We start from the raw sequence: 26,668 nt of genomic DNA on the forward strand, positions 1-26,668 counted from the left end.
GATGCAACGTTTGGGCACATTACATTACTTGTGCCCAAGAAGATCAGGAAGTAGAAAAAAATAAAATGTAAGTAAAATAAAAATATGTTTGTTTAACTAGTGAATGTAAGATCATTTCATATCATCCAGCAGAGCTGCCTGCTGATGTGATTTTTAGTCAAGGTCCACTTTAAGGTAAATGGTGAAATCAATGAAGGTTCATCAGTTCATAGAGCTTATTACACTTGCTGATTTCCTTTCAACTTGAGTGATATAAACTCCTGACTTCACTTCCAAGTTGTGTGGGATAGGAATTCCTCATTCCATTTCACATACGTTATATTTTAAAAGAGTAAAGACAACCCCTGACATAGGGTAGCCACGTTTTTTATTTAAACATTTAAAAGCAAGAATAAAAACTCTCTTGTGCTGAAACCAGCGCTAGCGTAAAGCATGAATGCCGTAAGCTCTTGCTGCATGTACGTTGATGCAGTGGCGGAACTACCGCCGGTGCCGCCGCACCGAGGCCGAGCCTACGGGGGGCCCAGTATCTATTCAAACGCAGCCCTGGGGCAGAGATGGGGTGTTCGGCCGCCGGTTACCATCGGATCGGTATGCGGCGGGCCCCCCCATCTCTGCGCCGGGAGTGATCACATTGGCTGATGGGGCCCCTAAAAAGCGGTGTCATTGAATTCAATGCACCGCCACGCCCCAAAACGCGGGGAGAAGTTTCTTAGCGATCGTGGTGTGTTCCAGCAGCTACTGCTCTGGAACGCACACGCTTTCGGTGTGAACAAGCCCTTAGGGCTGTGTTTACAGTGTTCTGTGCACATAGTAATGCACCTGATAGGTGTGAAGGTCCGTTCACACCAAGCCCGTGATTAACGCACGGTACCTACTGTTTCTAATATTGCGACAGGTGCATTGCATTGCCATTTGTTTGGATGGCACACCAAACGCACCGCCCACAATGCGCTCGATCACACTGCGATGCTTGCATGCACTATTTGTGAAGCAGCCACATATAACAATTGATGGGATTTTTATTTGACATGTATTTTCATTCAGCAAAATGGAAGACTGAGAAAGTCTTTAACACATTTGAATGAACAGATAATACTATGACGTTGATGAATGTTTAGAAGCAATGACATTTGGAGTGGTGGACAGACACAAGCACAGCACACAGGAGGCCCAACCACACAGCTTTCCTTAGAAGGAAGGAAGGAAGTGCGCCACCACCACCACCACCGCCGCTCAATCAGTGCTTGTCAATGATTGGCTGATACTTCCGCAACTACATTTCCCAGCAAGCAGTGTGGTTTAAGGCCCTTCGTGTCTATGTTCCGCCGTCTCGCGAGGTTTGCTTCCGCCGGGTAATTGGTCCTCGGTAACTGCCCCGCTCTCCCGGTGGCTGTATTGTTGCCGTGCCACTTGCTTGGCTGCTGTAATCCGGTGACCGAGACCGGACTGCCCGGACCGGGGTTTGCAGTGTGCCGCCTCCGCCGCCCTTCTCTTCAGCTGCAGTGAGCCGCCGCCCTCCTGTCAGCCGACACAGACATGGCCGATCCCAAATACGCTGACCTGCCCGGCATCGTGAGTACCTAGCAGGGGCCGGGTCCTCGGTGCGGTGTGATGGGGGAGGGGGGCATTGGAAGAGCTGGCTGTACCCTAAGGGGGCATGTGTGCTGTGCCCAGCCATCCTTCTCCTCCCTTCCCCCACCCAGCCTGGCACCATCACTGTGACCCACTGATCAGTGTCTGATGTGCATATATAGCCTATAGTGTTCTTTTATCAGAAAATAGTGGCAGGGGTGACAGGCTGGAAGGGAGAAATCATGAGAAGCCATGGCTAGGACTGTGCAATGAACTTCTGTTGCTTGGTCTCCATGTCTGTTATTGTAAAACTAAAGTCCAGGCACATTTGTGGTTGTAAAAGTGTGGCGGGGGAACATTCAGGGCCGGTGATGTGTCGAAAGTGCGAACTTATCGAGTTGTGGGACCGCATTACTTCCGGTTTCCTCAGAACTACGAGGTTTTTACACAAAACATGTTGTGCACGAGCGCCATCCACGGCATTGCCCTATAGACATAGACCACAGCAATAAAGTAATAAAATGATGTAGGATGACAGTAAGCCAGCATGTTCTTTATCTCCGGTGCCCCACTCAATATGGCCGCCGCTTGAGTGGGGCACCTGAGATAAAGAACGCGCTGGCTTACTGTCATCCTACATCATTTTATTACTTTATTGCTGTGATCTATGTCTATAGGGCAATGCCGTGGATGGCGCTCGTGCACAACATGTTTTGTGTAAAAGCCTCGTAGTTCTGAGGAAACCGGAAGTAATGCGGTCCCACAACTCGATAAGTTCGTAGTTTTGATCGATCACCGGTACACACTGTGCGTTGACTGGCGCTTTTCTGCCTTTTGATTATCGCCAGTCACTGCAAGTGCACATAAAGAGCAATCATTTGTGTTCACACTGTAATGCTGCCTTCAGGTGGATTGCAGTGCGTTGTGGAAGAATGCAGACATGCTTCACTCTTCTACAACGTACCGGAGCTCACCTGAACTTACCGTGGAGCTGCGCTACATAGAAATGGCTGAGATGTCACTTTGACATTTCAATAAAGTTTAAAACAAAGTAAACAGCGTCTTGAAATGCAACACACATGGAACACAGCAGATGCTAGCCGCACCCTAAAGGTGCCCATACACTGCACGATTATCGTACGATAATCGTATGCGATCGGTTTTTCGTACGATAATCGAGCAGTGTGAACGGAGACGTGCGACCGTTTCTACTGTACGGTCGCACGTCTTCTGTCGAACCAGCATGTTCGAAAACCAGCCGGGAATCGTACGATTCTCGGCTGGTTAGAACGGTGCTCGGAAGACAAATGCTGAACGGGCCGGTGTGCACACGCGCACACTGCCCGTTCAGCATTGCGGTCATCGGAAGCCTGCCCCTCGGGGGTGGGCTTGCGATGATCGAGAGTGCGATCTGCCTGTCCAAGATAGGCAGATCGTACGTTTTTTTAATCCCTTTACAACCATCGCAAGACTAAGGTCTTGTGATGGTTGTACAGTGTATGGCCACCTTAAGACTGGTCATTTTACTGTGCTATGTACCCTAACTTGTGACACGTTCTCCAAAGCAAAACAAAAAAAGCATTTCAAGCTGAAGTTTACTTACATTTTTTTTTTTTTGTCGGGGTTCATTCACACAGACGCGGTGTGTGGTCACACAGTGTGAAATACACCTGTATATGCACGCCCAGGAGTGCTGCATTTTTATGTCTGTAGGATTGTGTGTACACAATACACTATACACGTGGTGGAAATGCAAGTACTGATGTTCATAAATGCGTGTGTACGGACGTTATTTCCTGAACACGAGCAGCGTTGATTCTTTCACTATTGCAGCAGGAGCAGTTAAAGGAGAACTATGAGGTGAGTGCTTTTCACTCACCTCACAGTTCTAGCCGACCTGTGACAATGAGACTGTCACAGGTCGGCTCAGTAGACCGGGAGGTGAGCGAACACATACCGGCGTCCGCTCACCTCTCGATCCTGTCATGGCTCTCTGCCGTGACGGGAGGGGCTGGATTCCCCCCTCCCCGCCCCGATCCACCAGCGCTGACTGGCGGAACGGAGAGGGGGCGGGTACAGCTGGTTTTGCCTCTAGATAGGCAGAGCCAGCTGTCAGTCACGCAGCTGGGCGGATCCCGGCAAAATTGTCGGGATCCGCTTCAGCTGCGGCGTCTCAGTATACTGTGCCTAGGGTGACGGGAGGACGCTAGTTTGTGTCCTTCTGTTACCCTAAGGAGAACTATGGGGAAAAGCCTTAACCCCATAGTTCTCCTTTTAAGTCGTACAGCATTGGAAGTTCACCGATGTGAGCAGGGGCACATTTACCGCGAGGCAAACAAGGTGTTTAAAACAAAAAAAGCGCCAGAGAGGACTGCTCAACCAGTACAAACCAATGTACACATAAAGTCAGAATCAAGGTCTGTTTAAAAATTGATAGATTAAATAAAAATTGGTGAATTAATAAAAAACACGTTTATAAAAAATGTGTGTCTGTAGGATGCTGCCCCAAATCAGCCAGGGAGACTTTAAAATCTAGGGAAAAAACACAAACAAGGGGCGCCTTTCCTGGTGCAGACAAATTTATTAAGATCAGGATTGAAGGTAAATATAAAACATACTCACAAAATTCATGATTGAAGTATAAAAAGTATAAAAATTAAGTCCATGGACCCAAGGAAAAGTCTATGAAAGCTGCACAGCCGTGTCTATGTGTCAGCAGAGGAGACTGTGTGATGTGTGATGACGTGTTTCCGGGGTCACGCCCCCTTCATCAGATGAATTTTCCTTGGGTCCATGGACTTAATTTTTATACTTTTCATACTTCAATCATGAATTTTGTGAGTATGTTTTATGTTTCATCAGATGAAGGGGGCGTGACTCCGGAAACGCGTCATCACACAGTCTCCTCTGCTGACACATAGACACGGCTGTGCAGCTTTCATAGACTTTTCCTTGGGTCCATGGACTTAATTTTTATACTTTTTATACTTAAATCATGAATTTTGTGAGTATGTTTTATATTTACCTTCAATCCTGATCTTAATAAATTTGTCTGCACCAGGAAAGGCGCCCCTTGTTTGTGTGTTTTCTCCAAACAAGGTGTTTGCCTGGAGTAGCACTTTGCAGGCTGGCTGATTTTTTGCTCCCTCCTGCAAAGAGGAAAGCCGGCAACGGACACACAAAATCAGGCAGCCTTGGCTGCCTAATCAGGTTGCTGCTGGTGGGGCCTGGCAACGACCTGCCAGGGCAGAGGGAGGCTGAAGCAGCTTTGGCGGCTCCAGGAGCTGCAGGTAAGGGCTCATTATTTCCCCTTACTTGGCTGTAAAGCTGCAGAAAAGTGGTGGATATGTGACCAATGCTGTCCTCATCTCCCATTTATTGCTGACCTGTGGGTGGAATTGAACAGTGCACACACATATTGGCTGTGATGTGTAATGCTGCTGGTGTACATCAGATCCTAGAATGCCCCATTTGTAAATGTCACTGCTCCACTTTGCACACAAGCTTGCTTAGGGCAGCACGAAACCTAAATACACCGCTGGATGTGAGGAGTTTCCAGCATCACCAAAGTAAGAATTTCCACACTAACCAGCATCCAGCAGGATGGAGGACACGCTTCATTAGAAGACGCTCCTTTCTGCTAAACTTCAGCTTTAAAGTGTATGTAAACATGGTCAGAGTTTCAGCTGCAGTTTCAACAGTGTATGGCCAGACGTACTTGCTGCTGTCCCATGCAAGCATCGGTGTCTGCCATAGAGCTCAGCCAGCAATTTACACATTCTTATTTTCTGTATGGCTGACCCATATGTGTGGGACTACAGGGTAGAAAAGCACAACACAGGGTTTAAACATTGTTGTAGCAGTCAATGAATAGTGAAAGTGCCTGCACACACTGAGGGCCCCTTCACATCTATGTGCACATTGAGGTGCATGTTACCACATTGGAGGCGATTTCATTGGGCTACAATCTCAATACAAATGGTTCAACTAAACATGAGATTGTAGTCCATCAGAGGAGTGAGCTTGGATTGGTGGGTACTTTACAACATACACAGGGACCATGGGGAACAAAAGTAGCCACCCTCCAGAAGGAAGGACAGTGTCAGCGCCAATTCAGAGAAGATTTGAGAATCTGCAGCCGAGTGATACACAAATAAGATACATTTTTGTTAATAGTAGGGATGCACCGAAATTAAATTTTTAGACAAAAACCGAAGTAAAAAAATTTGTCAGACCGAAACCAAAAATTACTCCCCCCAACCATGTTAAAATATTTGTTTTAATTATTATTATTTTTTTTTTAACTTTATTATTAGCGGCTGTTTAGGCCCCTGATGTTTCCCTTCTAAAATAAAAAAAGAGATTGAGGAGGCAGAGTCCTCAATCTCTCTTTTTTATTTTTTTTATTTTATATGCAGCCCCAGCACTCAATAAACAGAAAGCAATCAGTACACGAGCTTCCTGCTCATTCACACTCTGGAGATAGTAAATATTTACTATCAAACCAGTCATGAATAGACAGAACGCCTCTTTACTGAGCTGCTATTCTAATAATCGATTAGTTGGCCAATTATTTTTTTGATTATTTGGATAAAAAAATTAAATTAAATAAAATTCACGAAGGCAGTGTTACAAACATGAAGTTTACTTCAGAATATAACTGCATGCACATTTTTTTTTTGCAATCGCACTGCACTGGAACGCACGGCATCCTGGTACCGTGCATTCCAGTGCAGGCGATCACACTGTGGGTGGGAGGAGCGTTTGGGGTGCCATTGAAAAGAATGGCACTGCAACGCACCTCCCGCAGCAGAATTTCAGACTGAAATCGAAAACGACTTTTTGTCACCTTTTTTATATATATATTTTTTTAAATAATTGTACTGTAAGCACATCACACTTGAATAGCTTCAGCCAGGGAATGACAGCTACCAGTGGGAAGATTTCGTAGACGGCAGCTGAATGTAAATACAGCATGGCCTTAATGTAGTATATGACTTTGTGCGTTCTCCTATCATACCCTCCTGGTTATATCTACGGGAACATAAATGGGTCCCGGAGATTGAACACTTCCGATACCTCCAACTCCATCACTGGATCTCTACTTTGTTAAAGAGAAGAGACCCGGGCCGCTTACTTACTTGTTTTGAACATATTTGCCTACATTCTCCGGAAGGTCCGGGTCTGGGGGCAATCTTGTATTCTCAATTAAATAGACTGTCACACCACGCACACTTGCGTTGGTGGTTGCAACAGATTTGGACGCCGGAAGACTGGCGACAGGAATAGAGCCAGATGCTCTCTTAATGCTACGAATGCTGAGGTGGCATATATTTTGATCATTAAATGGTACCTTGTCCCGGCTCGGATTGCCCACCTGTATCCTACATCCTCAGGAGATTATCGGGGGTGCCGGGAACCTGGCAATATGTTACCGATCTTGTGGCAATGTCCGGTCGCTACCCGATTCTGGATCTGGATATACAGGTTGATTTACTTGCTTGTTCCATGCACACATTTCCAGAAACCTTTTAAATATGCTCTTTTCCACTTGTCTGTACCTGGGCTGAATAGTTCGCAACATGCTTTATCACACTTTATATTTCTGGCAGCAAAACTTACCCTGGCGGGCAACTGGAAAAAGCAGCAGGTTTCGTACATGGAGTTTGTCCGTAGGCTGGACAATATCCTGTTTAAATGATTGACTGTCTAGCATTTTGGAAGATAAACAAGACACATTTCTGAATACTTGGGAACCCTGGATTCTTCATCAACATGCCGTTGTGGACCTAACGAACTTCCGGGGTATCTAGGTGAACTGAGTGGTATGGGGAGGCGAGGGATCATGGGAGAGTGGTGAGCTGATCCTGTCAATATAAGACCCAATTGGTGGTTAAGTGTAGTGGTGTCCCTAATACTATCAGTAATGATGTCGTTGATATTATCTTCTTGTTTCTTTCTACTCTATTCTTTCTCATAACTGCTCTGCAGTTACCCCTTTCCTGGCCCTCCATATTACATTTTCACTGGTTCACCTCTGGATAGTGTCACCCAATTTATCTATGATGTATAGTGAACCAACGCTCCTTGGTTTATGGATTTGGATAGCAATTGTACTAGCTGTGTGATACTTCTGTATATCATCTGTATGATTGTTATGCCTTTTCACCACAATACTGTATTGGAGATGTCAGAAACGTTCTCTGTTTACATTTTGACAAAAACGTTAATATAAAATATTGCAACAGAAAAAGAAATGAGTTTAATAGATTATAAGCCATTTATGCCAAGGTAGACCAATAACAATAGGAGCACACCTGATTTGTTTACCGGTCCTTCCTTGTGTGAAAGTTGAACTGTATTCCATACACAGTCTTTGTCCTGTAGCTGTTGGCTGTGAGGATCCTCAGAACGCTACCTATGTAGAAACTTTGTCATGCTGCTTTTCCTGTAAGAGCTTTTCTTAGACAGTCTGTCTCATGGTTTGCCAAGTATTACATTACTCATCTCATCGTTCCTTCTTTTTGTTGAACGCTTCATATTATTAGCATCTGGGCGTTGGCTTATGAAGAACCCTGACAAGTGCGTTGACTGTTCTCTGGCTCTCAGTGAATCTGATTTTTATTTTTTTTGCGGACATCACTTTCAACTGGGACAATGACAACCGTACCAATTGCCATTACATGAAGAACTATAACTTGTACCCATAGGCTAGTATATTCTTGAGGTAGAAGTTGAACAGAATCTTCTGTCATATAGAAATGTACTTGTTCATTTCTCTTATTCCTGCCCACATGCTCTGAAAATGCGCACACAAGTCCACTGTATCTTGGAAAAGTGCTTAGCACCTCCAAACTCTCAAAGCGGAACTCCAGACAGATATAAAAGACGCACATGAATGCATCATTAAAGTGACATTAAAGGATAACAAAAATTTCCCTGCCCCCAATGTTAATGTTAGCACTTACCTTAAAGTGACATTAAACCCTCAGATTTTTTAACATAAACCAACACTGTAATGTGTGCCTTACTGTAATCCATGGTTGTTTCCCTTCTCTTTGCTGCTCTTCCTTTTAAATCCTCATGTCTTCTCATGCTGGGGGAGAAATTCCCTTTGCAGCTGAGTGCCCCTTCCTGTAGTGCTGGCTCAGGTTGTGAACCTATACACAGACGCCATGTATCCATTTCAGAGACAAGGCAGTCTGCTGCAAAACAGAAGTTCTGCCCAGCAATATTATATATTACTAATTTTCGCACGGGACTGCGCACGGAACACAGGTGAGTCTAAACTGCTGTTTGAGCGGGTTTAAAAAAAAAAAACTTTTTGCATATATCTACTGCTTGCTAGCAGTAGATATATGCAAAAAAAAGGGAGGGTTTAAATATCCTTTAACTATTCACAATAATGTGTCTTATTTGTGTATCACTCAGCTGTAGATCCTCAAATCATCTCTGAATTGGTGCTGACACTGTCCTTCCTGCCTTTGTAGCATTTGTTTAAAAAAAATAAAAAACCATTGTGCTTTAATGTAACTTAGTCACTTTATACCAGGTAGAAGCAAATTTCTGTTACTGTCTGGTAGTGAGGAAGCTTACTCGCTCCTTCCTGCACATTCTTCTTGGCCACTAAGGCAGTCCACCATAGTAATGGGTAGAGGTGCACCGAAATGGAAATTTTAGAAACGAAACCGAGGGGGGGTGTGGCTTACCTATGGCGGCGGCTGGACGTGTTTAACTGAAGCTCCCGCTCCATCCCCGAGTTGCTCGTGACACAAGGACACTTCGCCGGACTCCCTTGCTATCCTCATGGGGGGGAAAAGAGGCCAAAAGTCGGCCTCAGCCAAGAGAGCGAATGCGGGCTCACTCAAGCGCCTATGGGCGGCGGAATCCCCGCCGGATGATCGCGGGGCCCTGCACGCGCCTCCAACCCTCTCGCCAGCGCGGCCTACGAAGGCCTCTACTCACCATCACCGGCCTGAGCGGGATGATACTTCGGCCCAGTCGGAGGCCGAGGGCTCGGATGACGGCTCTGAACTGTCGACGGAGGCTGATCGAGCGGTGTACGGAGGAAAGCCCAGTCTCCTGTGACAGCGCTGTCTCCGCCCCCACACCGCTCTGCCGGACTGTGATAGGCGGCTGAGCGGTGTGGGAGGAGAGACGCCGGCTGCTCACATCGCTCTTGTCCTGCAGCGCTCGGCCGGCTGTCACTTTCTTTTCTCCCCGCTGGAACAGCGCCCAGCGGGGAGAAAAGAAACCAGGGATGCGCCGATGTATCGGCCGAAACATGGCTCTTTTGGCATTATGCCAAAAGTGCAATTTTCGGCCGATATGTTTCGGCGCCGATATATCGGTGCATCCCTAGTAATGGGCCAATAGCAGTGTGGGGAAGAAGGAAAGCGCCGATGCAACCTGAAGATGTCAGAGCTTTCCCTCTTTAGAATGGCTTGGCAATAAAAGCAGCTGCACTCTTGGGTAACTTTTAAGACAGTAAGCAGTGTAAATGTACTTAATAATACAAAGACATTAATGAGATTTTCTGATTTTTTTAGGCTAGGAATGAGCCAGATGTTTATGAAACAAGTGATTTGCCCGAAGATGACCAGGCTGAGTTTGATGCGGTAAGCCCTTTTATGATTTATCTTGGATGAATTCTGTTTTTATTCTTGTGTTCTGCTGGAATTTATGACAATTATTGCTGTCTCAAACAGAGATAACAAATCTCTTTCAGTTGTATATTTAACAGTCCAAAAGGTAGCTAATAAGAGAAGTTCATAGCGGAATGCTCCTTTCCGGCATGCCATAGCTGGCTTTTGAGGCTAGCTTCACATCTGAGTGATCTGTGACCACGTGGCAATTGTGCAGAAAAGCGCACGGGTTGCCGGGCGGTCACAGGGTCGCCCACCACAGCTGATCTCGCTGGCGGTGCTATTTTCTAATGGCACCCCAGTCGCGTGGGGTCCTGAGACGCGCATCCTGGGTATCGCTTAGATCTGAACCTAGCCTTAGAGCTTTGCTGTGGGTAGGCGGTTTTGTCAATCACCATAATGTGGTTGGGTGGGGGGGTGGACACAGGCACCTAATATTTATGCGTGTCATGGGCTAAGCTGCATATTAGCTGCCATGGAGAGCAAACAAAATTAAAGTACTTCTGTATTATTTGTTATTTCATCAGCTCCTTCTAGTGAGGGGTAGATTTATAACTCTACCACCCAACGTATAGTTCATGGGTGGGCAACTCTGGCCCTCCAGCTGTCGTGGAACTACAAGTCACATGAGGCATTGCAAGACTGACAGCCACATGCATGACTCCCAGAACCAGATGCATGATGGGATTTGTAGTTATCATACAGCTGGGGGGCCAGATTTGCCCACCTCTTTATAGTTGGACTGCAACTAGAGGGCGGTGAGGAGCATAGAAAATTCATATGCGCCTCAGCACCATCCAGTGGTGGTTGCACCGTGTGAACGGCTTTACGCTGGGCAGAAGAGTTATAAATCAGCCCAGTAGTGTCCTGATTTTGTCTTAGACCTGCTGACAGCCATGAAACCCTGGAAGGGAGCAGTGTAACCATTCCTGTGTAACCATTTAGTGCAACACTCGACAAAACTGGGGTGTAGAGATTCTTAAAAACACTCCTTGTCCAAAGACTAAAGCGGGAGAGTCTTTGAGAAAGAAATGTTAACATGGCAAATCAGGGCACATTCAGCTGTCTATATTCTCTGCATTGCACCAGCATATGTCATGTACATTTGGGTAAGTTATCAACTGTTCACTGCAGTAGGTTTAGTGCTTTCTATGTCATCGCACAGTCAGTTTTATAAAATAGCATGATAGACTGAGCCAATATTACGTCCAACAAATGCACTGTTATCAAGGCATTTACTGAAAAGAACATTCACTTTTATTGCATTCACCTTATTTAGGTACACAGGACTTGTAAGTGATGCTTTACATCAACATAATGTCTGGAGCTGATGCTGGTGTGTTGCTGTAAATTGTCACAGCTGCTTGGTTTCCAACTTGGATGTCACATTCACCTCTCACCTTATGGCTGTTACTTTACTATTGGTAAAGTCTGCAAAACAGTAACCCTAAACACCTAGTTAATTCAGATCTACCTCATGTGGCACATTTATGCAAATGTTCTAAAAAAGTCTGTACTATGGGCTCAATTCACAAAGCTGTAACGCAAGACAAGGATCTTTTTCAGCCACGTGACTGTCATTTTTCAGGTCTCATCAGACTCTATTGAAGAGAACTCATTTGAAAATAAGGATTTTTATTGTGATTTTTAGATTTGTGAATTGGGCCTTATGTGTGGCTAGACAATTGCTACGTTACATAGATATATAGAATAAAATATTACAGTAGATGGATAGATTAGATTGATACATAACATAGATGGATAGATAGTATAGATCAATATATTAGATTTATACGATACATAGATATCAGACTTTTCATGATTCAGAGCAATTTGTATTTACAGCCTCAGGATCCTTCCAGTTAAATCTCAATTGGACCATAGGTAGTAAATACTTTTTTCCTATGCTGCTCTGCTCCATAAATTCAATGTTCAGCCAAAACCAAAGTTTAAATATCTTACCTCTTATGTTTAGAAATCAGCCGCATTGTCAGTAAAACTGCTCATGTTCCTAGGTGATTGTGGAGCTGTAGTTGTGACGAAGCCTGTGAGAATATCAGACTGCTGCGAAGAGACTGCTGCTTTTATATAGAGCTGCAGCTAACGATTATTTTCAAAATCGATTAGTTAGCCGATTATTAAGTTCGATTAATCGGTTAATCGGATAAACTATAAAATAAAGTTTAAAAAATGGCTCCAGTGATAGGACTACTAGTTTGTATTAAGGGTTGTAGTCCATCACAGGAGCAAGCTTGGACCGGTGGAAGTAAAAAAGAAAAAAAGATAGTGTGGTGTGCAATATAGTGAAATGGAAAGTGTAAAATTATACAGCAATGCATGCAGAATGGCACCGGCTATAGAGGACTACAAAACCCAGCAAAAGCACATTATACAGCGCAATGCAGAATACCGCCAGCTATAGAGGCATACAACAAATCCCAGCAATAGTACATAATAGTTGGCGGCATTCTGCATTGTGCTGTATAATGTACTATTGCTGGGTTTTGTAGTCCTCTATAGCTGGTGGTATTTAGCATTGAACCACTTTATAATGTATTATTGCTGGGATTTGTTGTACTCTTCTACAGCTGGTGGTATTCTGCATTGCGCTGTATAATGTATTATTGCTGGGACTTGTAGTCCTCTATACAGCGCAATGCAGAATGTCACCAGCTATAGAGGAGTACAACAAATCCCAGCAATAGTACATTATACATACAGTGTATAATGTATTGCTGGGATTTGTATTCCTATGTATAATATACAGCACAATGTACCATCAGCTATAGAGGAATACAAATCCCAGCAATACATTATAGAGCACCATGTGTGGGAAAGTGCAGGCTTACCTGAGCAGTCTTCCAGCAACTTGCTTCTGAGATCGGACCTGTCTATCGGCGGCTGTCATCCCCCCACACCTGCTCCTCCTTACTACATCTCCCCGCGTCCCTGTGCCGATCGTGGATGGGCAGGAAATGTGAGGCGGAGAGGAGGTGCGGCGTGTGGAGCGTGGATAAGAGCGGGTCTGGCAGCGGCGAGCGTGAGGTGGGGAGGAGGTGCGGCGTGTGGAGCATGGATGCGAGTGGGTCTGGCAGCGGTGAGGTGGGGAGGAGGTGCGGCGCACAGTGTGTGGAGCTGTGAACAGGGCCAACTGATCGGAAGCCGATTAATCGATTATTGAAAAAGTTGACAACTTTTTCAATAATCGATTATGTCGATTAGTTGTTGCAGCCCTACTTTTATACAGAGAACAGCGGCTCTTCGCTACAGACTTGGTGAAGGACAGGTTGTTTGTTTTGGAGATGATTTTTTAATGATAAGAGGAAGGATATTTGGCAAATCGTTTTTGGCTACTTACGAAATTTATGGAGCAACTTATAAAAGCTTTGCCCACAATATATAGTGCTGGGTGAACGCCGTTCACATGGCATTACAGCAGCTAGTCAGCACCAAGGAGCATAGTAAATTCCTATACTCTTTCTAGCGGCTGTAATGCTGTGCGTACTGCCCCTTATAAATAACCGAAGTTTTCTGAAAAGTTGAGTTGGTCCTGCAGCTGCTCTCCTGATTCTGGTGCATTTGATCATTTAAAACTGTTTCCAGAATACAAGAATGCCTGCCTGCCTTCCTTGCTGTGACTGTTGTCTCAGCCTTGTCATGGATGGCAAAGCTTCTCCCAGATGAGTGAATTCTTCTGTAAACTGTTCAACTAGAACAGGGGTAGCCAAACTCCGGCTCTCCAGCTGTGGTGAAACTACAAATCCCATCAGGCATTGCAAGATTCTCACAGCCACAGACATGACTCGCGGAAAGAGATGCATCATGGGATTTGTAGTTTCACAAGGCCGAAGTTTGGCTACCCCTGAACTAGAAGCTCTTTTTTTTTTTAAGGGATGATTTAAACATGTCTGCAGGGACGCTTTAGCTGGATGTAAGAACTATTTGAAGCCAGGGAAAGAATCCATTTACCAAAGTTTGCAATTCTTTTAGTTTGTACTCTAAAGCTTTTGTTTAGAATTACAGTATTCTTGAAACGTACCGTAAATAATCTTTAATCCAGCAGCCATTAATACTGTTTATGATATCCTAAAGCAAAAGCTGTAATTAAATTGCTGCAAGTTCTGAGAGTTAAAATACCATCTGTGAAGTTGTGTAGGCTTCATTACTAAATGGATGCAAAATAGCTGAAAGTTAAAGTGGGACCTATACATACATATACGCTGGGGAAATAAAAAAACAAACCATAAAGTTGCTTTGGTCTTCCTCCTGTGCAGGTCTTATTGGCAAAAGGCTATTTGTGCTAAAAGGGAGGAACAGTGAGTCCGAATTGAATCCTTACTTTTAGCAGAGGTCACATGACCAGGAGCCCAGGCCTTTGGTCATGTGAACAGCATTGGAGAGAAATTGGTCTTCCATTTTCACCAGAAAGGTATTTTATGACCTTTTTTAAATTACTTTTAGTTTACCTAAAACAGCAAGTCTGTTATATCTGCCTGTTCAATGTTTTAGTGTAGATCCAGTTTAATTTGGGTCTCTATTTTGATGTGTATATATCACAAGAAAGTTGGCATTGCCATATACTTGGTTAGGGTTTGCTGTGGAACAACACGAAGTTGGGTTTTGACATTGCTAGATAAGAAACCTCATACAAGTTGTAATTATTTCAATGTTACATTGGCCGAATGGCCTTTTGATCATTACTTGCTTTGGGATGTCATAGACTGGCAGTATGATGAATTGTTCTGACATTTTCACTGTTGCTATGAATGTTCCTAACACTCTCGCCCTCCCTTTTTGATCACCTTGCCTGGATACTAGTTTGCACAAGTAAGACCACTCACGCTTCCTATTTTGCATGCTTTGAATGTACAAATAATTGCATGCACTCAGATTTGTGTAATTGCAGCTGATTTTACCGATCCTAGTCACTGTTTATGTCATCGGTGAAGTGTTGAAACCTTTTTGATTCAAGGGGCTCGACAATCTAGTTTTTTTTTTTTTCTGATTAGGATGATTTCAGTGTGGATTTAATGGTCAGCAATCACATTACATAAAATGTAATCTTGAAATGAAAACTGAGATTTCCCTGTGTTGTGTCTTGTTTTTTATTGTTGTGGTTCTATTGTAAGAATCTTTTTACTGTAAATCAGTCTGAAACTGATCCATTTAATCACTGAGCTAGACAGGGCAGCGATCGAAACATTGTCCATTTTATTTTCCGGTTGAGTGCACTCCAACCAAATAATGAGCGTTTTTCCTGTGTATGGCTTAATGGCAGAAATATGATCATTGTTGTCAATAGCTCAGATTTCAGCCTTCATAAACAGGTTCTTATAGTTAGATAATAGAAGAGATGTTTAAGCTGGCCATACAATGGTCGGCTTTTGTACAAACGCTCATAAGAAAAAACATTTGTCAGAACATTTATTAACGACCTTAAAGACTTTAATTTGAACATTCAATTTTGGAAGGAATGGAGTTTCTTGAACAAAAACCACATTCACTGTTCGAATTCCATTCATTTAAGAACATTTTTCCATTCTGCTCCTTCGATCCTTTTTTTTCCCCCCCACACTGTGGCCAAAATAGATCGAAATTGTTTGGACCCCATTAACTATTAGAAAATCAAATGAACATTCCGAAAACAATTTGTTTTTATAAATGAGCATTTTACATCTATGGGGTACAAGTCCCTGGTTATTTTGTATTGTGGATTCATCAACAGTGCGAATCACTGTAGGGATGCATTAGTCCTTGTTGCCTGCATACCCAGAGCAGGATTCTAAAACGGCATCTATTATATGCTACTTTACCATGCAGTGTGTGTTGTTTTATGTGTGTCCTGCTCATTAGTTAATATGAAGGCTGTTCTTTATTAATGGTGAGGCTGGGCTTGGTACAAACCTTTGGGGCATATAGCTGTGGGACAGGGGATGCGCATCCCTGCAGCTAATTGAGTGAGGTGGAGGAGGTGGTCCGTTTTGGGCAGCTGGGCACGCACCAAGCTCAACCTCCTTACAAATGGTTATCAAGCCTAACTCCAGCCAAAACTTTGTAAAGGTCACAACGCTTATCAAATTTTAAACCCTGCTTTCCCATAGAAGATTTTCTTCACTTCCTGTTCTGTCTTGACACCTGTCACATGGACAGTAAATGAGGAGAATTCTCCCGAGGAGGGCCACAGAAAGCACTACAATGCTGATCAAGGCTCTAAACTTTCCTCATTCTTCTAGAGAATGTACTTTATTACTGCTCATATCCCCATTGGGTGGATTTCCTCGCACTTGTGTTGTCTGATATCTGTTTAATACACAGGAAATGTACTATAGCAGCCACCATATGTATCATACTATTCCAAAGTAGCTACTTTGTTTTACATGGATTACAAATGTACTTGTACCTACACTAGCAGAACTGTGTGTTTTTTTTGTTTGTTTTTTTTTGGTGTTTTTTAGTATAGCAAAATGTTTATGGTTTTTTGTTTTGCAATTCTTTAATAATACATACCAGTCCAGCCACCGGCCACTCCAATTTTCACCAATCTTCTCCATGCTACAACCGCAGCGTGCGCCATGCTATGGACCCCCCAGCTTTTATGTCAGTAGTGTGTCTTTGGCCACGATGTCACTAGCGTGTCCCTTCCCTTCCATGGGTGCTGACACAGGGAGATGCAGCAGTCAAACACACCCTGAGCGTTCCAGTAATTGGTGTTCCTTTTGCTACTGAAGGTTCCTTTCACTAGAGGAGGGACTGGTAAGTGTTTTACTTGTACAGGATGCCTTTTTTCAGCAGTTATAGTTTCCAAATGTATAATATAACAGTACCAGAAGTCTGCTGGACTCCTCAGACACATTGGCTGTTTCTTTTATATTTTTTGCAATTCATATTGAATAAATTCAAGTAACAGGAAAATAACGACTCTCCAGGGAGACAATCTCAACCTAAAGTCTTGATCAAGTAAGCTTACATAAACAATACACCAATTCCAAAAGAAAAAGTATTGTGTGTATCAGCACATTCTAGCACCAAGAATCGCTCAAAACATCCATAAAATTTTCTAACGGTATGAGGAACATTAGGCAATGAGAAGGTGCATCCCAACATAATAAGTAAACATAAAGAGAGTTTATTTCTCCTGCAAGAGAGCGAAATCAGAGCTAAAGAAACAGAAGGAAATGGGAAGAACATAATCGAGAAACAGACAACAGAAGGACAAACAATAGGAGGCATAGGAAGAAAACAATGACCGCAAGGACAAGATACCAAGAAGTCATCCCCCTGCGATCCTGGCCACCAGTAGTCCCAACTCCAAAGGGATCCAACCCGGGAATATACACACACAAATATGGAAGCCACAATGTAGGGATACAGGCTCTGGCGCAGCAAACAGGTGAATTGATAACAATCATTTGTATTTGGCAGTTGGTCATATGTAAGAGGTCTCAGGATTGCATCCCAAATCCTTCATACAGATCTGTTGGACCATCGTGCGAAACGACGCCCAAAAGGGGTGAAGTTTAGTACAGTACCAAAATACGTGAGACAGCGTTTCCAATTCCGAATTACACCTCCAATAGACCTAGGGATTATTATCATGCATCTTGTGGAGAACTGGGACCCTATACCATCTAGATAAGTTTGTAATCTTGTTCCTGGTGGTGGATTGCAATGGAAGCTTTGTGTTCAAAATACAAAATGTTTTCCTTTTGCTGTGGTGAGAAACATTGGCCCAACTCTGATTCCCATTTCTGAAGAAAATGGGGGAAAGAATCATGTGGGGGAGAAGAAAGAAGCTTGTAAACTACTGACACAACGTGACGTAGCGGTTGCCCCCGGTGACGCATGTCACCAAAAACATTAAAGGTCTATTTTGGAACCACTGAAGTCGAATGGAAAAAAAGTGTCGGAGCAGTAGCAAACTCCATGCACACAATTGAGGATTTGTGATGGACTGGAAGGTGGAATGGGGCAGCCAATTCTGTTCAGAGACAATATCAAGCAAGCGATACTTATTGGCGAGATCCTACCTGCGGAATCACACGTCTTCCACTACCGGCAAAAAGTCCGGGTTCCCTATCACCGGAGTAAAGGGAGAAATAGTGGAAGACCTAAATACTCTTCTGGCAAGCCGAATGGTGGGACCAATAGTGGGGTGAGCAGCAATATGTTGCGGTAGAGGGGCTGAAAGCAAGGGAAGACCCTCCTGGGGAACTGGGTACTCGCCCAACTCAATAGTGACCCGTTGCTTTTGCGAACGAGAGTAGCACCAGTCTACAATTCTTGAAACATGGATGGCTTTGTAATACAGGGATATATCCGGCAGACCAATGCTTCCCTTAAGTTTGGGGAGCAAAAGTAGTCTTGGGTGTCTTATCTCCTTCCAAGTGCCTGCACATTGTAGATTGACTTCTGAAATGTACATTTTACCAGCCATAATGTATTTGTCTCTGCAAACCACCCCAAAACATTTGAAAAACCCAACTATCTCTCATTGTGATCTGATCATTATTTAATGGGGGGAAAAAATGCCCAGGAGCGTGGAGTCATAGATGTGGCTTCAGATACTCCCCAGCTCTTATGTCCTTGCACAGATTCAGACAATATCATTTTACGCTGCACTAAGCTATAATCTGATGCCTCTGACACATGGACTAATTTGTTTCTGCAGTATTTTAGAGGATTATTGCTAAGAAGGGATCAAGACAACAGGAAATGAATGTGCATCTATCCTGAAATTATCATTTCAAACATTTTTCTTTCCGGTACGCTGGAAGCATTCAAAATATGCTAGAAAATGCATTTCATGTGAATAAAGGACATTTCCTAAAGATAATTAATCAGGAATTGGATTACTTTTTTTACTCAAGATGCTAATATTTATAGTTGACCTGTCATTAAAATTCATACTTCCATAAACCTTTGGGACGTTGCCTTATCTTAACCATGTTTTGTAAATAAAAACCAAAAAATTGAAAAACTAAAAATTGAATAATAAAACAAGATTTTACATGCATAAGCTTCCTACATTAGGATTCTTAAACCAGGGCTGGATAAATCCTAGGGGCCGCCAGGTAGCCAATGCTCCTTTCAAAATTACAGCTGGCGCCCAATTTTTGAGGTTTTCTCTAGTTGTCAGTGGAGTGGACTCCTAAACATATATTCTGCTGGCTCCTGGATTGGACAGACTTGCTTCTGAATTCTATCAATTGTCCACCCCTGTCCTAAGGTGTCTTTTTTTCCCCATCTTTTTGGTCTTGCTTGTCACCGCGTGTGTTCCCTGCATGTCTATAGACAGATATAAATATATGAACTGTAGTTATGTATGAAGTCTTCTTGGAATGAGAGGTACCAGGGTGTAAAATTGTTATGATTTTGTCATATTGCTTTGCTAAAAAACAGGCTGTTTACTTGGCAGTGTGAATGTTCACTTTAAAAAGTCATCGATGGCAAATAAGGGGTTCCTGCTTTCATCATAACAGACTATCTGCTGGTATTTGGGTATTTAAATTAAACCCAGCTTTATCTAACTTAAGGTGGCCATACACTGTGCACATTTTGGCTGGATCTTGAGGAACTGGCCGAAATTCGCACAGTGGGTGCTGCGGTCTGTATCCCTTTCGGTGAGCATCCCTCGATCAGCTGGTTGAAGGAGGCGGTCGGAAAATCTTCATACGAACAGAGCTGGCAGTCAGCTCTGTTTGGGTACTCTGACCCAAACAGAAACAACGGGACTCCTCAATTAACATGCTTGTAGCGTTGATGGCGGAATCTGCTCTATTTTTTCCGTTCAGCTTGTGGGTTGAACAAAAAAATAGAGCAGCGTAAGGCCAGCTTTACCAAGCTCAGTGAATGATCACTTTGTAAGTGAGCAGCCTGTATTGCTTTAGGGTAACCCCAGGAGAAACAAAACAGTGAGATCAAAATATTTTTCTAGATTTTTTTTTTTTTTTTTTTTTTTGGCATAATTTTTAACAGACCAATATTTGTGTGTGCCCCCCATCATTCTTGTCTGGCCTGAATTGCAGTTTTAACAACGTCATAACAAATTTGCTTAAATTTCACATTGCAGAATTAACCTTAATAGACTCTGAATAATGTTTTGCTTCCTTAATAAATTGCTTTTGCCATACAGCTTACATTGGCTAATTTGCATGTCCAGCAAACCAACTAATATTCATAGCACGTTCATCTGCACACCAAGATTAGACTCATCATTATGGGGACAGAAGTATCATTTAGGTTCAACTACGGGCCACATGTTGCCTTCCTGGTCTGCCCATGTGGGCTGGAACACCAAAAAAAAATAGCATACAGGTGGTAAGGAAAGTAAGGTTTCCGTTTAATTCAGTGCTGAGTATTACTGGTGCTGCAATGTTACCACTGAGCACTACTCTTTCTACTTTTTGCAGCCAACTTTACATAATGTGTACAATGGTAGGCATACACGGAATGTCAATTATTTTGCCTTCCTGTTTTCCTAAAAAAAAAAGTGGGTAATTAGAAAGCCAACAAAGGCTGCCTGGGAGGGAGGCTTTTTAAATTGAACAGGTTGTAGGCTGGGTGGAAAATGCATTGGCAAACCCCTACAAGCCATTTATAAGGAACTCTTTCTAGTCTGGATCTTCTACCGCAGGTACTGTGAGCTAATTGTAAAGCTGTTGCATGTTTAATTGTCTGATACCAGTTTTCTTTCTTTTTATTTGTAACTATTTGTTTTATCTTTCTCTCACCTCTTGGGGAACACTGCAAGGAGCTGGTAAGAAGCCTGCTGTCTGATTCCCTCTGTGCTCTCACTGTGGCTTTTTTGCTGTTTTGCTTTCATGTTTTACTAATACTGAAATTTAAATGCAGCAAATGTGATGTTTGAAAACATGGATTTAAGAAAATAATTTCCCCTCACTGCTATTTTTTATTTTCTGTATTATTATTCGTCCTACTAGTTCAATCTAATTTCTATAATTTTGACTGGCTGCATTCTTTATTTATCATCTCTCTGGCTGCCCTTTTTTTTTTTTTCTTTATTAGCCTATATTCCTTTTATGGTTTTCAATCATCCATCTAGCTATCAGCTACATTCTATTTTATATGATCTTTGACTGTAATTGCAAACACTAAGTGCTTCAAAATCTTTTAATTACATTTACTTTTTCATATTCAAAAGGTTTTATTGGGGTTTTCAAAGTATAACATGCAATTACAAGGCAAGGTCATAGGAGCAATAACAGTGCATTTCATCTAGTTAGAGGTTTGATATGTAGAGTGACTAGTTCAGGTTCAAGTTCAGTACACATGATAATTATTGTCCCAATGGGTTCTTGTTTTCACCTTGGTTACTGGGAAGGTATCAATTAGCCAGGCTTTCACAATGGTAAGTTTAGTTGCTGTGAGGACATGAAGCATGAGTTTAAATTGTGGCGTTGGAGGTTTGAGATTGAGAAGGGCCTTTAATGGGTTTGCAGATAAATGTGTCCAATGAGATCAAGAGTATCCTATAAACGCATACCCACAAATCTCATGCAATTGGACATGTCCACCATGTATGCAGGAAGGTGTCCTTATCAGAACTTCCACGGAGGCACCTCCCGTGGTTCCCTCAGACAAAATGTTCTAGTTGAATGGGTGCCATGTACCACCAGTATAGTAATTTAGAATTGGTATCTAAGGCTTGAGCGTTTTGCAACCAAATGTGGGCCCACACATCAGGTTTGATAGTGCTGTTAAGATATTCCTGCCAATGTTGCATGTAGGCATGGTCAGGTCCCATTGGTCGTACAGCAAGGATATTATGCCCAGTGAGCGTGGGTCTTTGCATTTAAGCTGAAAGGGTGTTTATGGCAATGTGCCTGGTGGTTTGTGAATGAGGGAGTTAAAAAAAATGGTTCACTTGTATCTGTCTGAATATTTCCAAGGCAGGGGGTTTATAGGCTGTTGGGAGAGTTTGAAAGGACTTCACGCCTTTCTTATCTAGCAACGGGTGGAGGTGTGTGAGTTTCTTAGCTATCCAGTGTCAGAATGCACCAAGGGCTTCCATCCCAGGAGGAAAATAAGGGTTCCTGAGGAAGAATAACAGAGGTTGGGTGGGGAGACATGACTCCTCCTGAGTATTTAAGGGAGTCCCACAGTTTGAAGAAGTAATTGGATTCTGCTTGCGAGAATTGTCCTTGGGCAGAAGCCATAGCAGGTTGTCAACAGCTAAGAGACACTTTAAGGGCAACCCACATGGCATTACTTTTGATTAGTACTGCTCTGTAATTAGGAATATTTTAAAATAAGCTGATCTGGGCATTTCAAAAGAAGCATATTATGATAAAATGTACTTTGAGTGTAAACCACATGTCAAAGTGATCAGTAGACCTAGAGAAGGAGGCAGCTAAAGATGTATGCTGTTCTTGAACTCGGTTCCACACCTACCTCCCCTACTTGCCGAGTTTCCCTATCGCCTACCCTAATGGTGGCAGTCCCTTTAACAAATAGGGAAGGCAGGAGGAATAGGATCAAACTCCAATGTTTACAGGAAAAATTGAGATTTATATACAGTTAGAGCTAAACAAGACTTTATTTTCACAATCTAGTGACTGCATTTTTGTAATACATAGGCAAGTCCTGGCAGTCATTTTTTGGGCGTATCTCACACCCAAAGCCCTCAAGTGGTTAATTAACAATAGACAGACATTTGTTGAATTAGAAGGGTCTGCATGAAAACGTCTGTGGAATGAGTATTGCTTCATAACGTCAGTGGGTCAAAGGAAAATGAAAACAACTAAAATCTGCAATACTAACCTTCCCTCCAGCAAAGCCACTTCCTGGAACTCTCTCGCTGTCCACAGACTAGTTTTCTCCCAGTCTTCTTCTAGGTTCAGCATCTTTAGCCATCTTAATTGACCAGTCTGGAATGATGTAACTCCTGCACATGCGCACGAGAGTTAATTCATCCAGGGACTATGGCAGGCTGATTATGTACATCAAGCTTTGAAGCTCCGTGTACATTCTGAAGAGGTATGCAAACAGGGAAGGTGAGGAGATTTCATTGCAGAAGATACCTAGCATGTCTCTTCTGCAATAAAGTAGTCTTCCTACTCACAATTTATTTTTCAAAGACAAACTTCCAGTTTAATGAAGACTTTCTTGTCCTTCAGAGATCATGTGAGCTCAGCCATGAGTCACACCCATGCCTATACACTGGGGTGTCCATAAACCAGGTTTAATCATTTGTTTCTTTTTTCCAAGTTGTGTCTAAGCATTCCATCATGCAGTTGTTTGCTTTCCATCTTATTTTTCTAGGAGAAGAAAAGGAATCCCATTGTTTTAGTTTACATATTTTCTTAAATCCTTGTAAACTGCAGTCACCTCATATTGTACCCTAATGTTCATGATAGCTTTCGTCTGCGGCTCTTGTCCCCTCTTTGCATGAATATTTACTTTGTTGCGTTGACATATTTAGAATATAACCCAATCAATAAGTCTTGTCTGCTAATATTCCTTTTCTAGGAATTCATGATTTACACTTTCGACTGACATTTGATGTTGTCTGCTGTTCCAATCTAAATCTTTTACATTATTTTGTGATCTAAGGGGGCTTATTTAATAATGTGCTAAATACATTTCTTATTGGTAAGTATGGTTCAGTACATTTCCTTATTAAATAAGCCCGCTAGACCTCTGAACATTCTGTGCGTGCTCCTAAACATCTTCCTTGTGCCAATCAACTTAAAGCACTGAAATGTTTTACAATCAGATTAAACAGTAACACTATTACACGCATATAAGATCCAAAAATCTTTATTTGCAGGTAATGCCATGATTTGTTTCTCACGTCTGATACTTTTTGTGATTTGACTTTTGTTTTCTAGAACGCTCACATTTTGTAATCATTTTCGATCAGCGCAGTTTAAGTGGCTTTTATAATACATTTATAAATGCTGACTGTTTGATTTCAGTACATTCTTGTTTTTATTTTCCCATTTGTGCGCATCATGTGATTGCCTTGGGTCTCTTGTGTTTCTAACAAACAGCAGTGCAATCCAAGCTGCTAATTCTTGTATGTTATTCTTTCTTATAATCCAGGAGGAACTGACCAGTACCAGTGTAGAGCATATTATTGTCAACCCCAATGCAGCGTATGACAAATTTAAAGACAAGAAGATTGGCACTAAGGGACTAGGTGAGTTTTTAAAGTACAGATTTTGTGGTAAGATTTGACTTTCTGTCATGGCTGCGGAGGGAATTGGCCCCCAGTTGGTGCAGAGATGAGAATAACCTGAAATAGAAAAAAATACAGTAAGGCAAGCAACATCTGGATGATCTTCTCTATTGTGTGGTCAAAGGCATAGGACCCTGTAATACTGCTGGATGAGGTAAAACCAAAACTGTGTTCAAAACATAACCCATTTTTTGTTTTTGTTTTTAATGCAGACAGTCTTAAGCCAATAGGTAAAAATAGTGCATGCATGGTTGCAAAACTATGTGTCTTGTGACCTTTTCTATAGGTTTCCCATCTGTAGTGCAGACATTGCAGCACGAAATAGGATTTAATGACTTCTTGGCTTGATCACGGCTGGCTGCACAGCTCAGAGGTCATTGGATTTCTCTCTGTCTCTCGTATATGCATAAGGAGCAGAGCAATTCAGTAACAATGCCTTTTTAATTGTTTTAGATCTCTGCATTTAGTAAAACAAGTAATTTTGTGGCTGATAAAATAGCAGGAGAGAAGTAGGATTAGGGTGGGGAAAGAACCGCTCTATTACATGCCGTTTCCTGATCGTGGTACAGAGAACTTCCTGTGGTGGAGTGATTGCATCACTTAACTCACATGGTATATCTACCTTCTTCACCTGCCACTAATGCCGAGGAAGTTAATAGAATAGACTCTGCAAGATGGCTGATAATAGAAAAATATGGACAAAGCAAATGGTAACGCAGATTTGCAAGTTTGAATGCATGCAATATTTTGCGTGTTTGAATTGAAAACACTGCTATTGTCTGTGGAAAAGCTGGATAGATTTATCTTCTATTTGTCCTGGTGACCATTGCCGGTTTGCACCAGAACCGGTATATCATTCAATGAAGATTCTTGTTTCTGTGAAAGCTGCTTAAGAGGGGATTTCCCCATATGCTTTGGAAATATTTTCTCTCACTTCTGTTGTCTCCAGCACATGAAATGAAGGGAAAACTTGCCAAAGAACACATACAGCTAAAAAAATAAACTGGCCCTACTCAATTTGAAACTATAAAGAAAAGTTTTGACTATACAAGCACCTTTTACCTGGGATGTAAAAATACAAGGACATTAGTTCTTAAATATAAAACAATGTTTTCATTTAAAGAGGAAGTTCTTTTTTTATGGCAGTCAGAATAGTGCAAATGCATTCATGCTCCCATTATTTCATTTGTAGATTTCTCTGATCGAATCAGCAAGTCAAAAAGGACAGGATATGAATCTGGCGAGTATGAACTGGTAAGTATTTGGTTAATGCTATAATGTATTTTCATAAATGTTTGTTTTGTTCTGGTGATGAATGAAAATGTCAGGGGGTACTGTCATTGAATGGTTGTTCAGGGGGAACTCGGGGTGCTAGCAGTGAGTGCGCGTTCGGGGGGGGTGGTTTGGCCATGTCAGCGGCTCTATCCAGCATCCCGCCCAGTTTACTGACGTCACTGGTTGCCAGGTGCTTGACAGGACATATTTCACATGCTATCAATTTGTGTCCTTGTGTATGAGGATTAATACTGTTTAAAATGTATTCTTTTTCAAAGAGTATTTTGTAAGGAGGGGCTTACAGTTGGTTAAAGGATGTGCTTACCATGCGTTCCTGATGGCAAGTTGAAAAGGTGCCGAGTTAGGCTGGACTTGCACTGTTCTGTCTGTGTGCATGCAGCGCACATGTAGGTGTGAAAGGTCCTATAGAGTTTGCCTTTTCTTTCACAACCTGCAGCACATGGATATAAACCAGCCTCATATGAAATAATGGAATTTTTGCTTGGAATGCATTTTGCTGCATCAAAATGGACAAGTGTGAGTAGGCCTCTGTACCGCCCTCAATGCACACAGACCCATTGCCTTTTATTCCTTCTCTGCTGCCAGTGATAGAAAGGAAAGATCTGTACAAAGGCCATCTGAAATCCCCAGGCAATGGATGCTTTTGTGTGAATTTTTGGGTTGTAGTAACATTGCATGTAAGTAGGGATGTTCAGATGCCAAGTACCGTACTCTGTACAAGTACAGATACTTTTCCAGCTCCAAGACTAGACTAGAGAAAAATTCAGAAGTTAGGAGGCAGCTGTCATTTGTAAGGAGCACACGGAGCTCCTGGGATTTGTTCATCCCTGTTTTAATGTATGATAGTTTTTTTATGAAGATAGATATCTATATATACCAATACCATTTTTTTCACGTACAAGTACTCACAGATACAAGTACAATACGTTTTTGTTTATTGCCATGCGACACT

At 42.5% G+C, this 26,668-nt stretch overlaps 1 protein-coding gene across 4 annotated transcripts in view; it reads left to right on the plus strand.

Moving 5' to 3' along the window:
- The first annotated feature begins 1,299 nt into the window (after positions 1-1,299).
- DCTN2 (dynactin subunit 2) overlaps positions 1,300-26,668 on the plus strand; it is a 33,325-nt gene continuing 7,956 nt past the window's right edge. Inside the window, exons 1-6 of one of the 4 annotated variants that reach the window (XM_018569686.1) lie at positions 1,300-1,575; positions 10,125-10,193; positions 15,039-15,047; positions 20,971-20,976; positions 24,285-24,381; positions 25,613-25,674. In XM_018569686.1, coding sequence (XP_018425188.1) covers positions 1,540-1,575; positions 10,125-10,193; positions 15,039-15,047; positions 20,971-20,976; positions 24,285-24,381; positions 25,613-25,674 — 279 coding nt within the window. In that variant the 5' untranslated portion in view covers positions 1,300-1,539. The remainder of the gene's footprint in view (positions 1,576-10,124; positions 10,194-15,038; positions 15,048-20,970; positions 20,977-24,284; positions 24,382-25,612; positions 25,675-26,668) is intronic. The other 3 variants (XM_018569693.1, XM_018569701.1, XM_018569707.1) reach the window with 3 other exon arrangements.

The sequence above is a fragment of the Nanorana parkeri genome, unplaced genomic scaffold (genome assembly GCF_000935625.1).
Source record: "Nanorana parkeri isolate BGI_ZX_2015 unplaced genomic scaffold, ASM93562v1 scaffold35, whole genome shotgun sequence".
NCBI classification, from domain to species: domain Eukaryota; kingdom Metazoa; phylum Chordata; class Amphibia; order Anura; family Dicroglossidae; genus Nanorana; species Nanorana parkeri.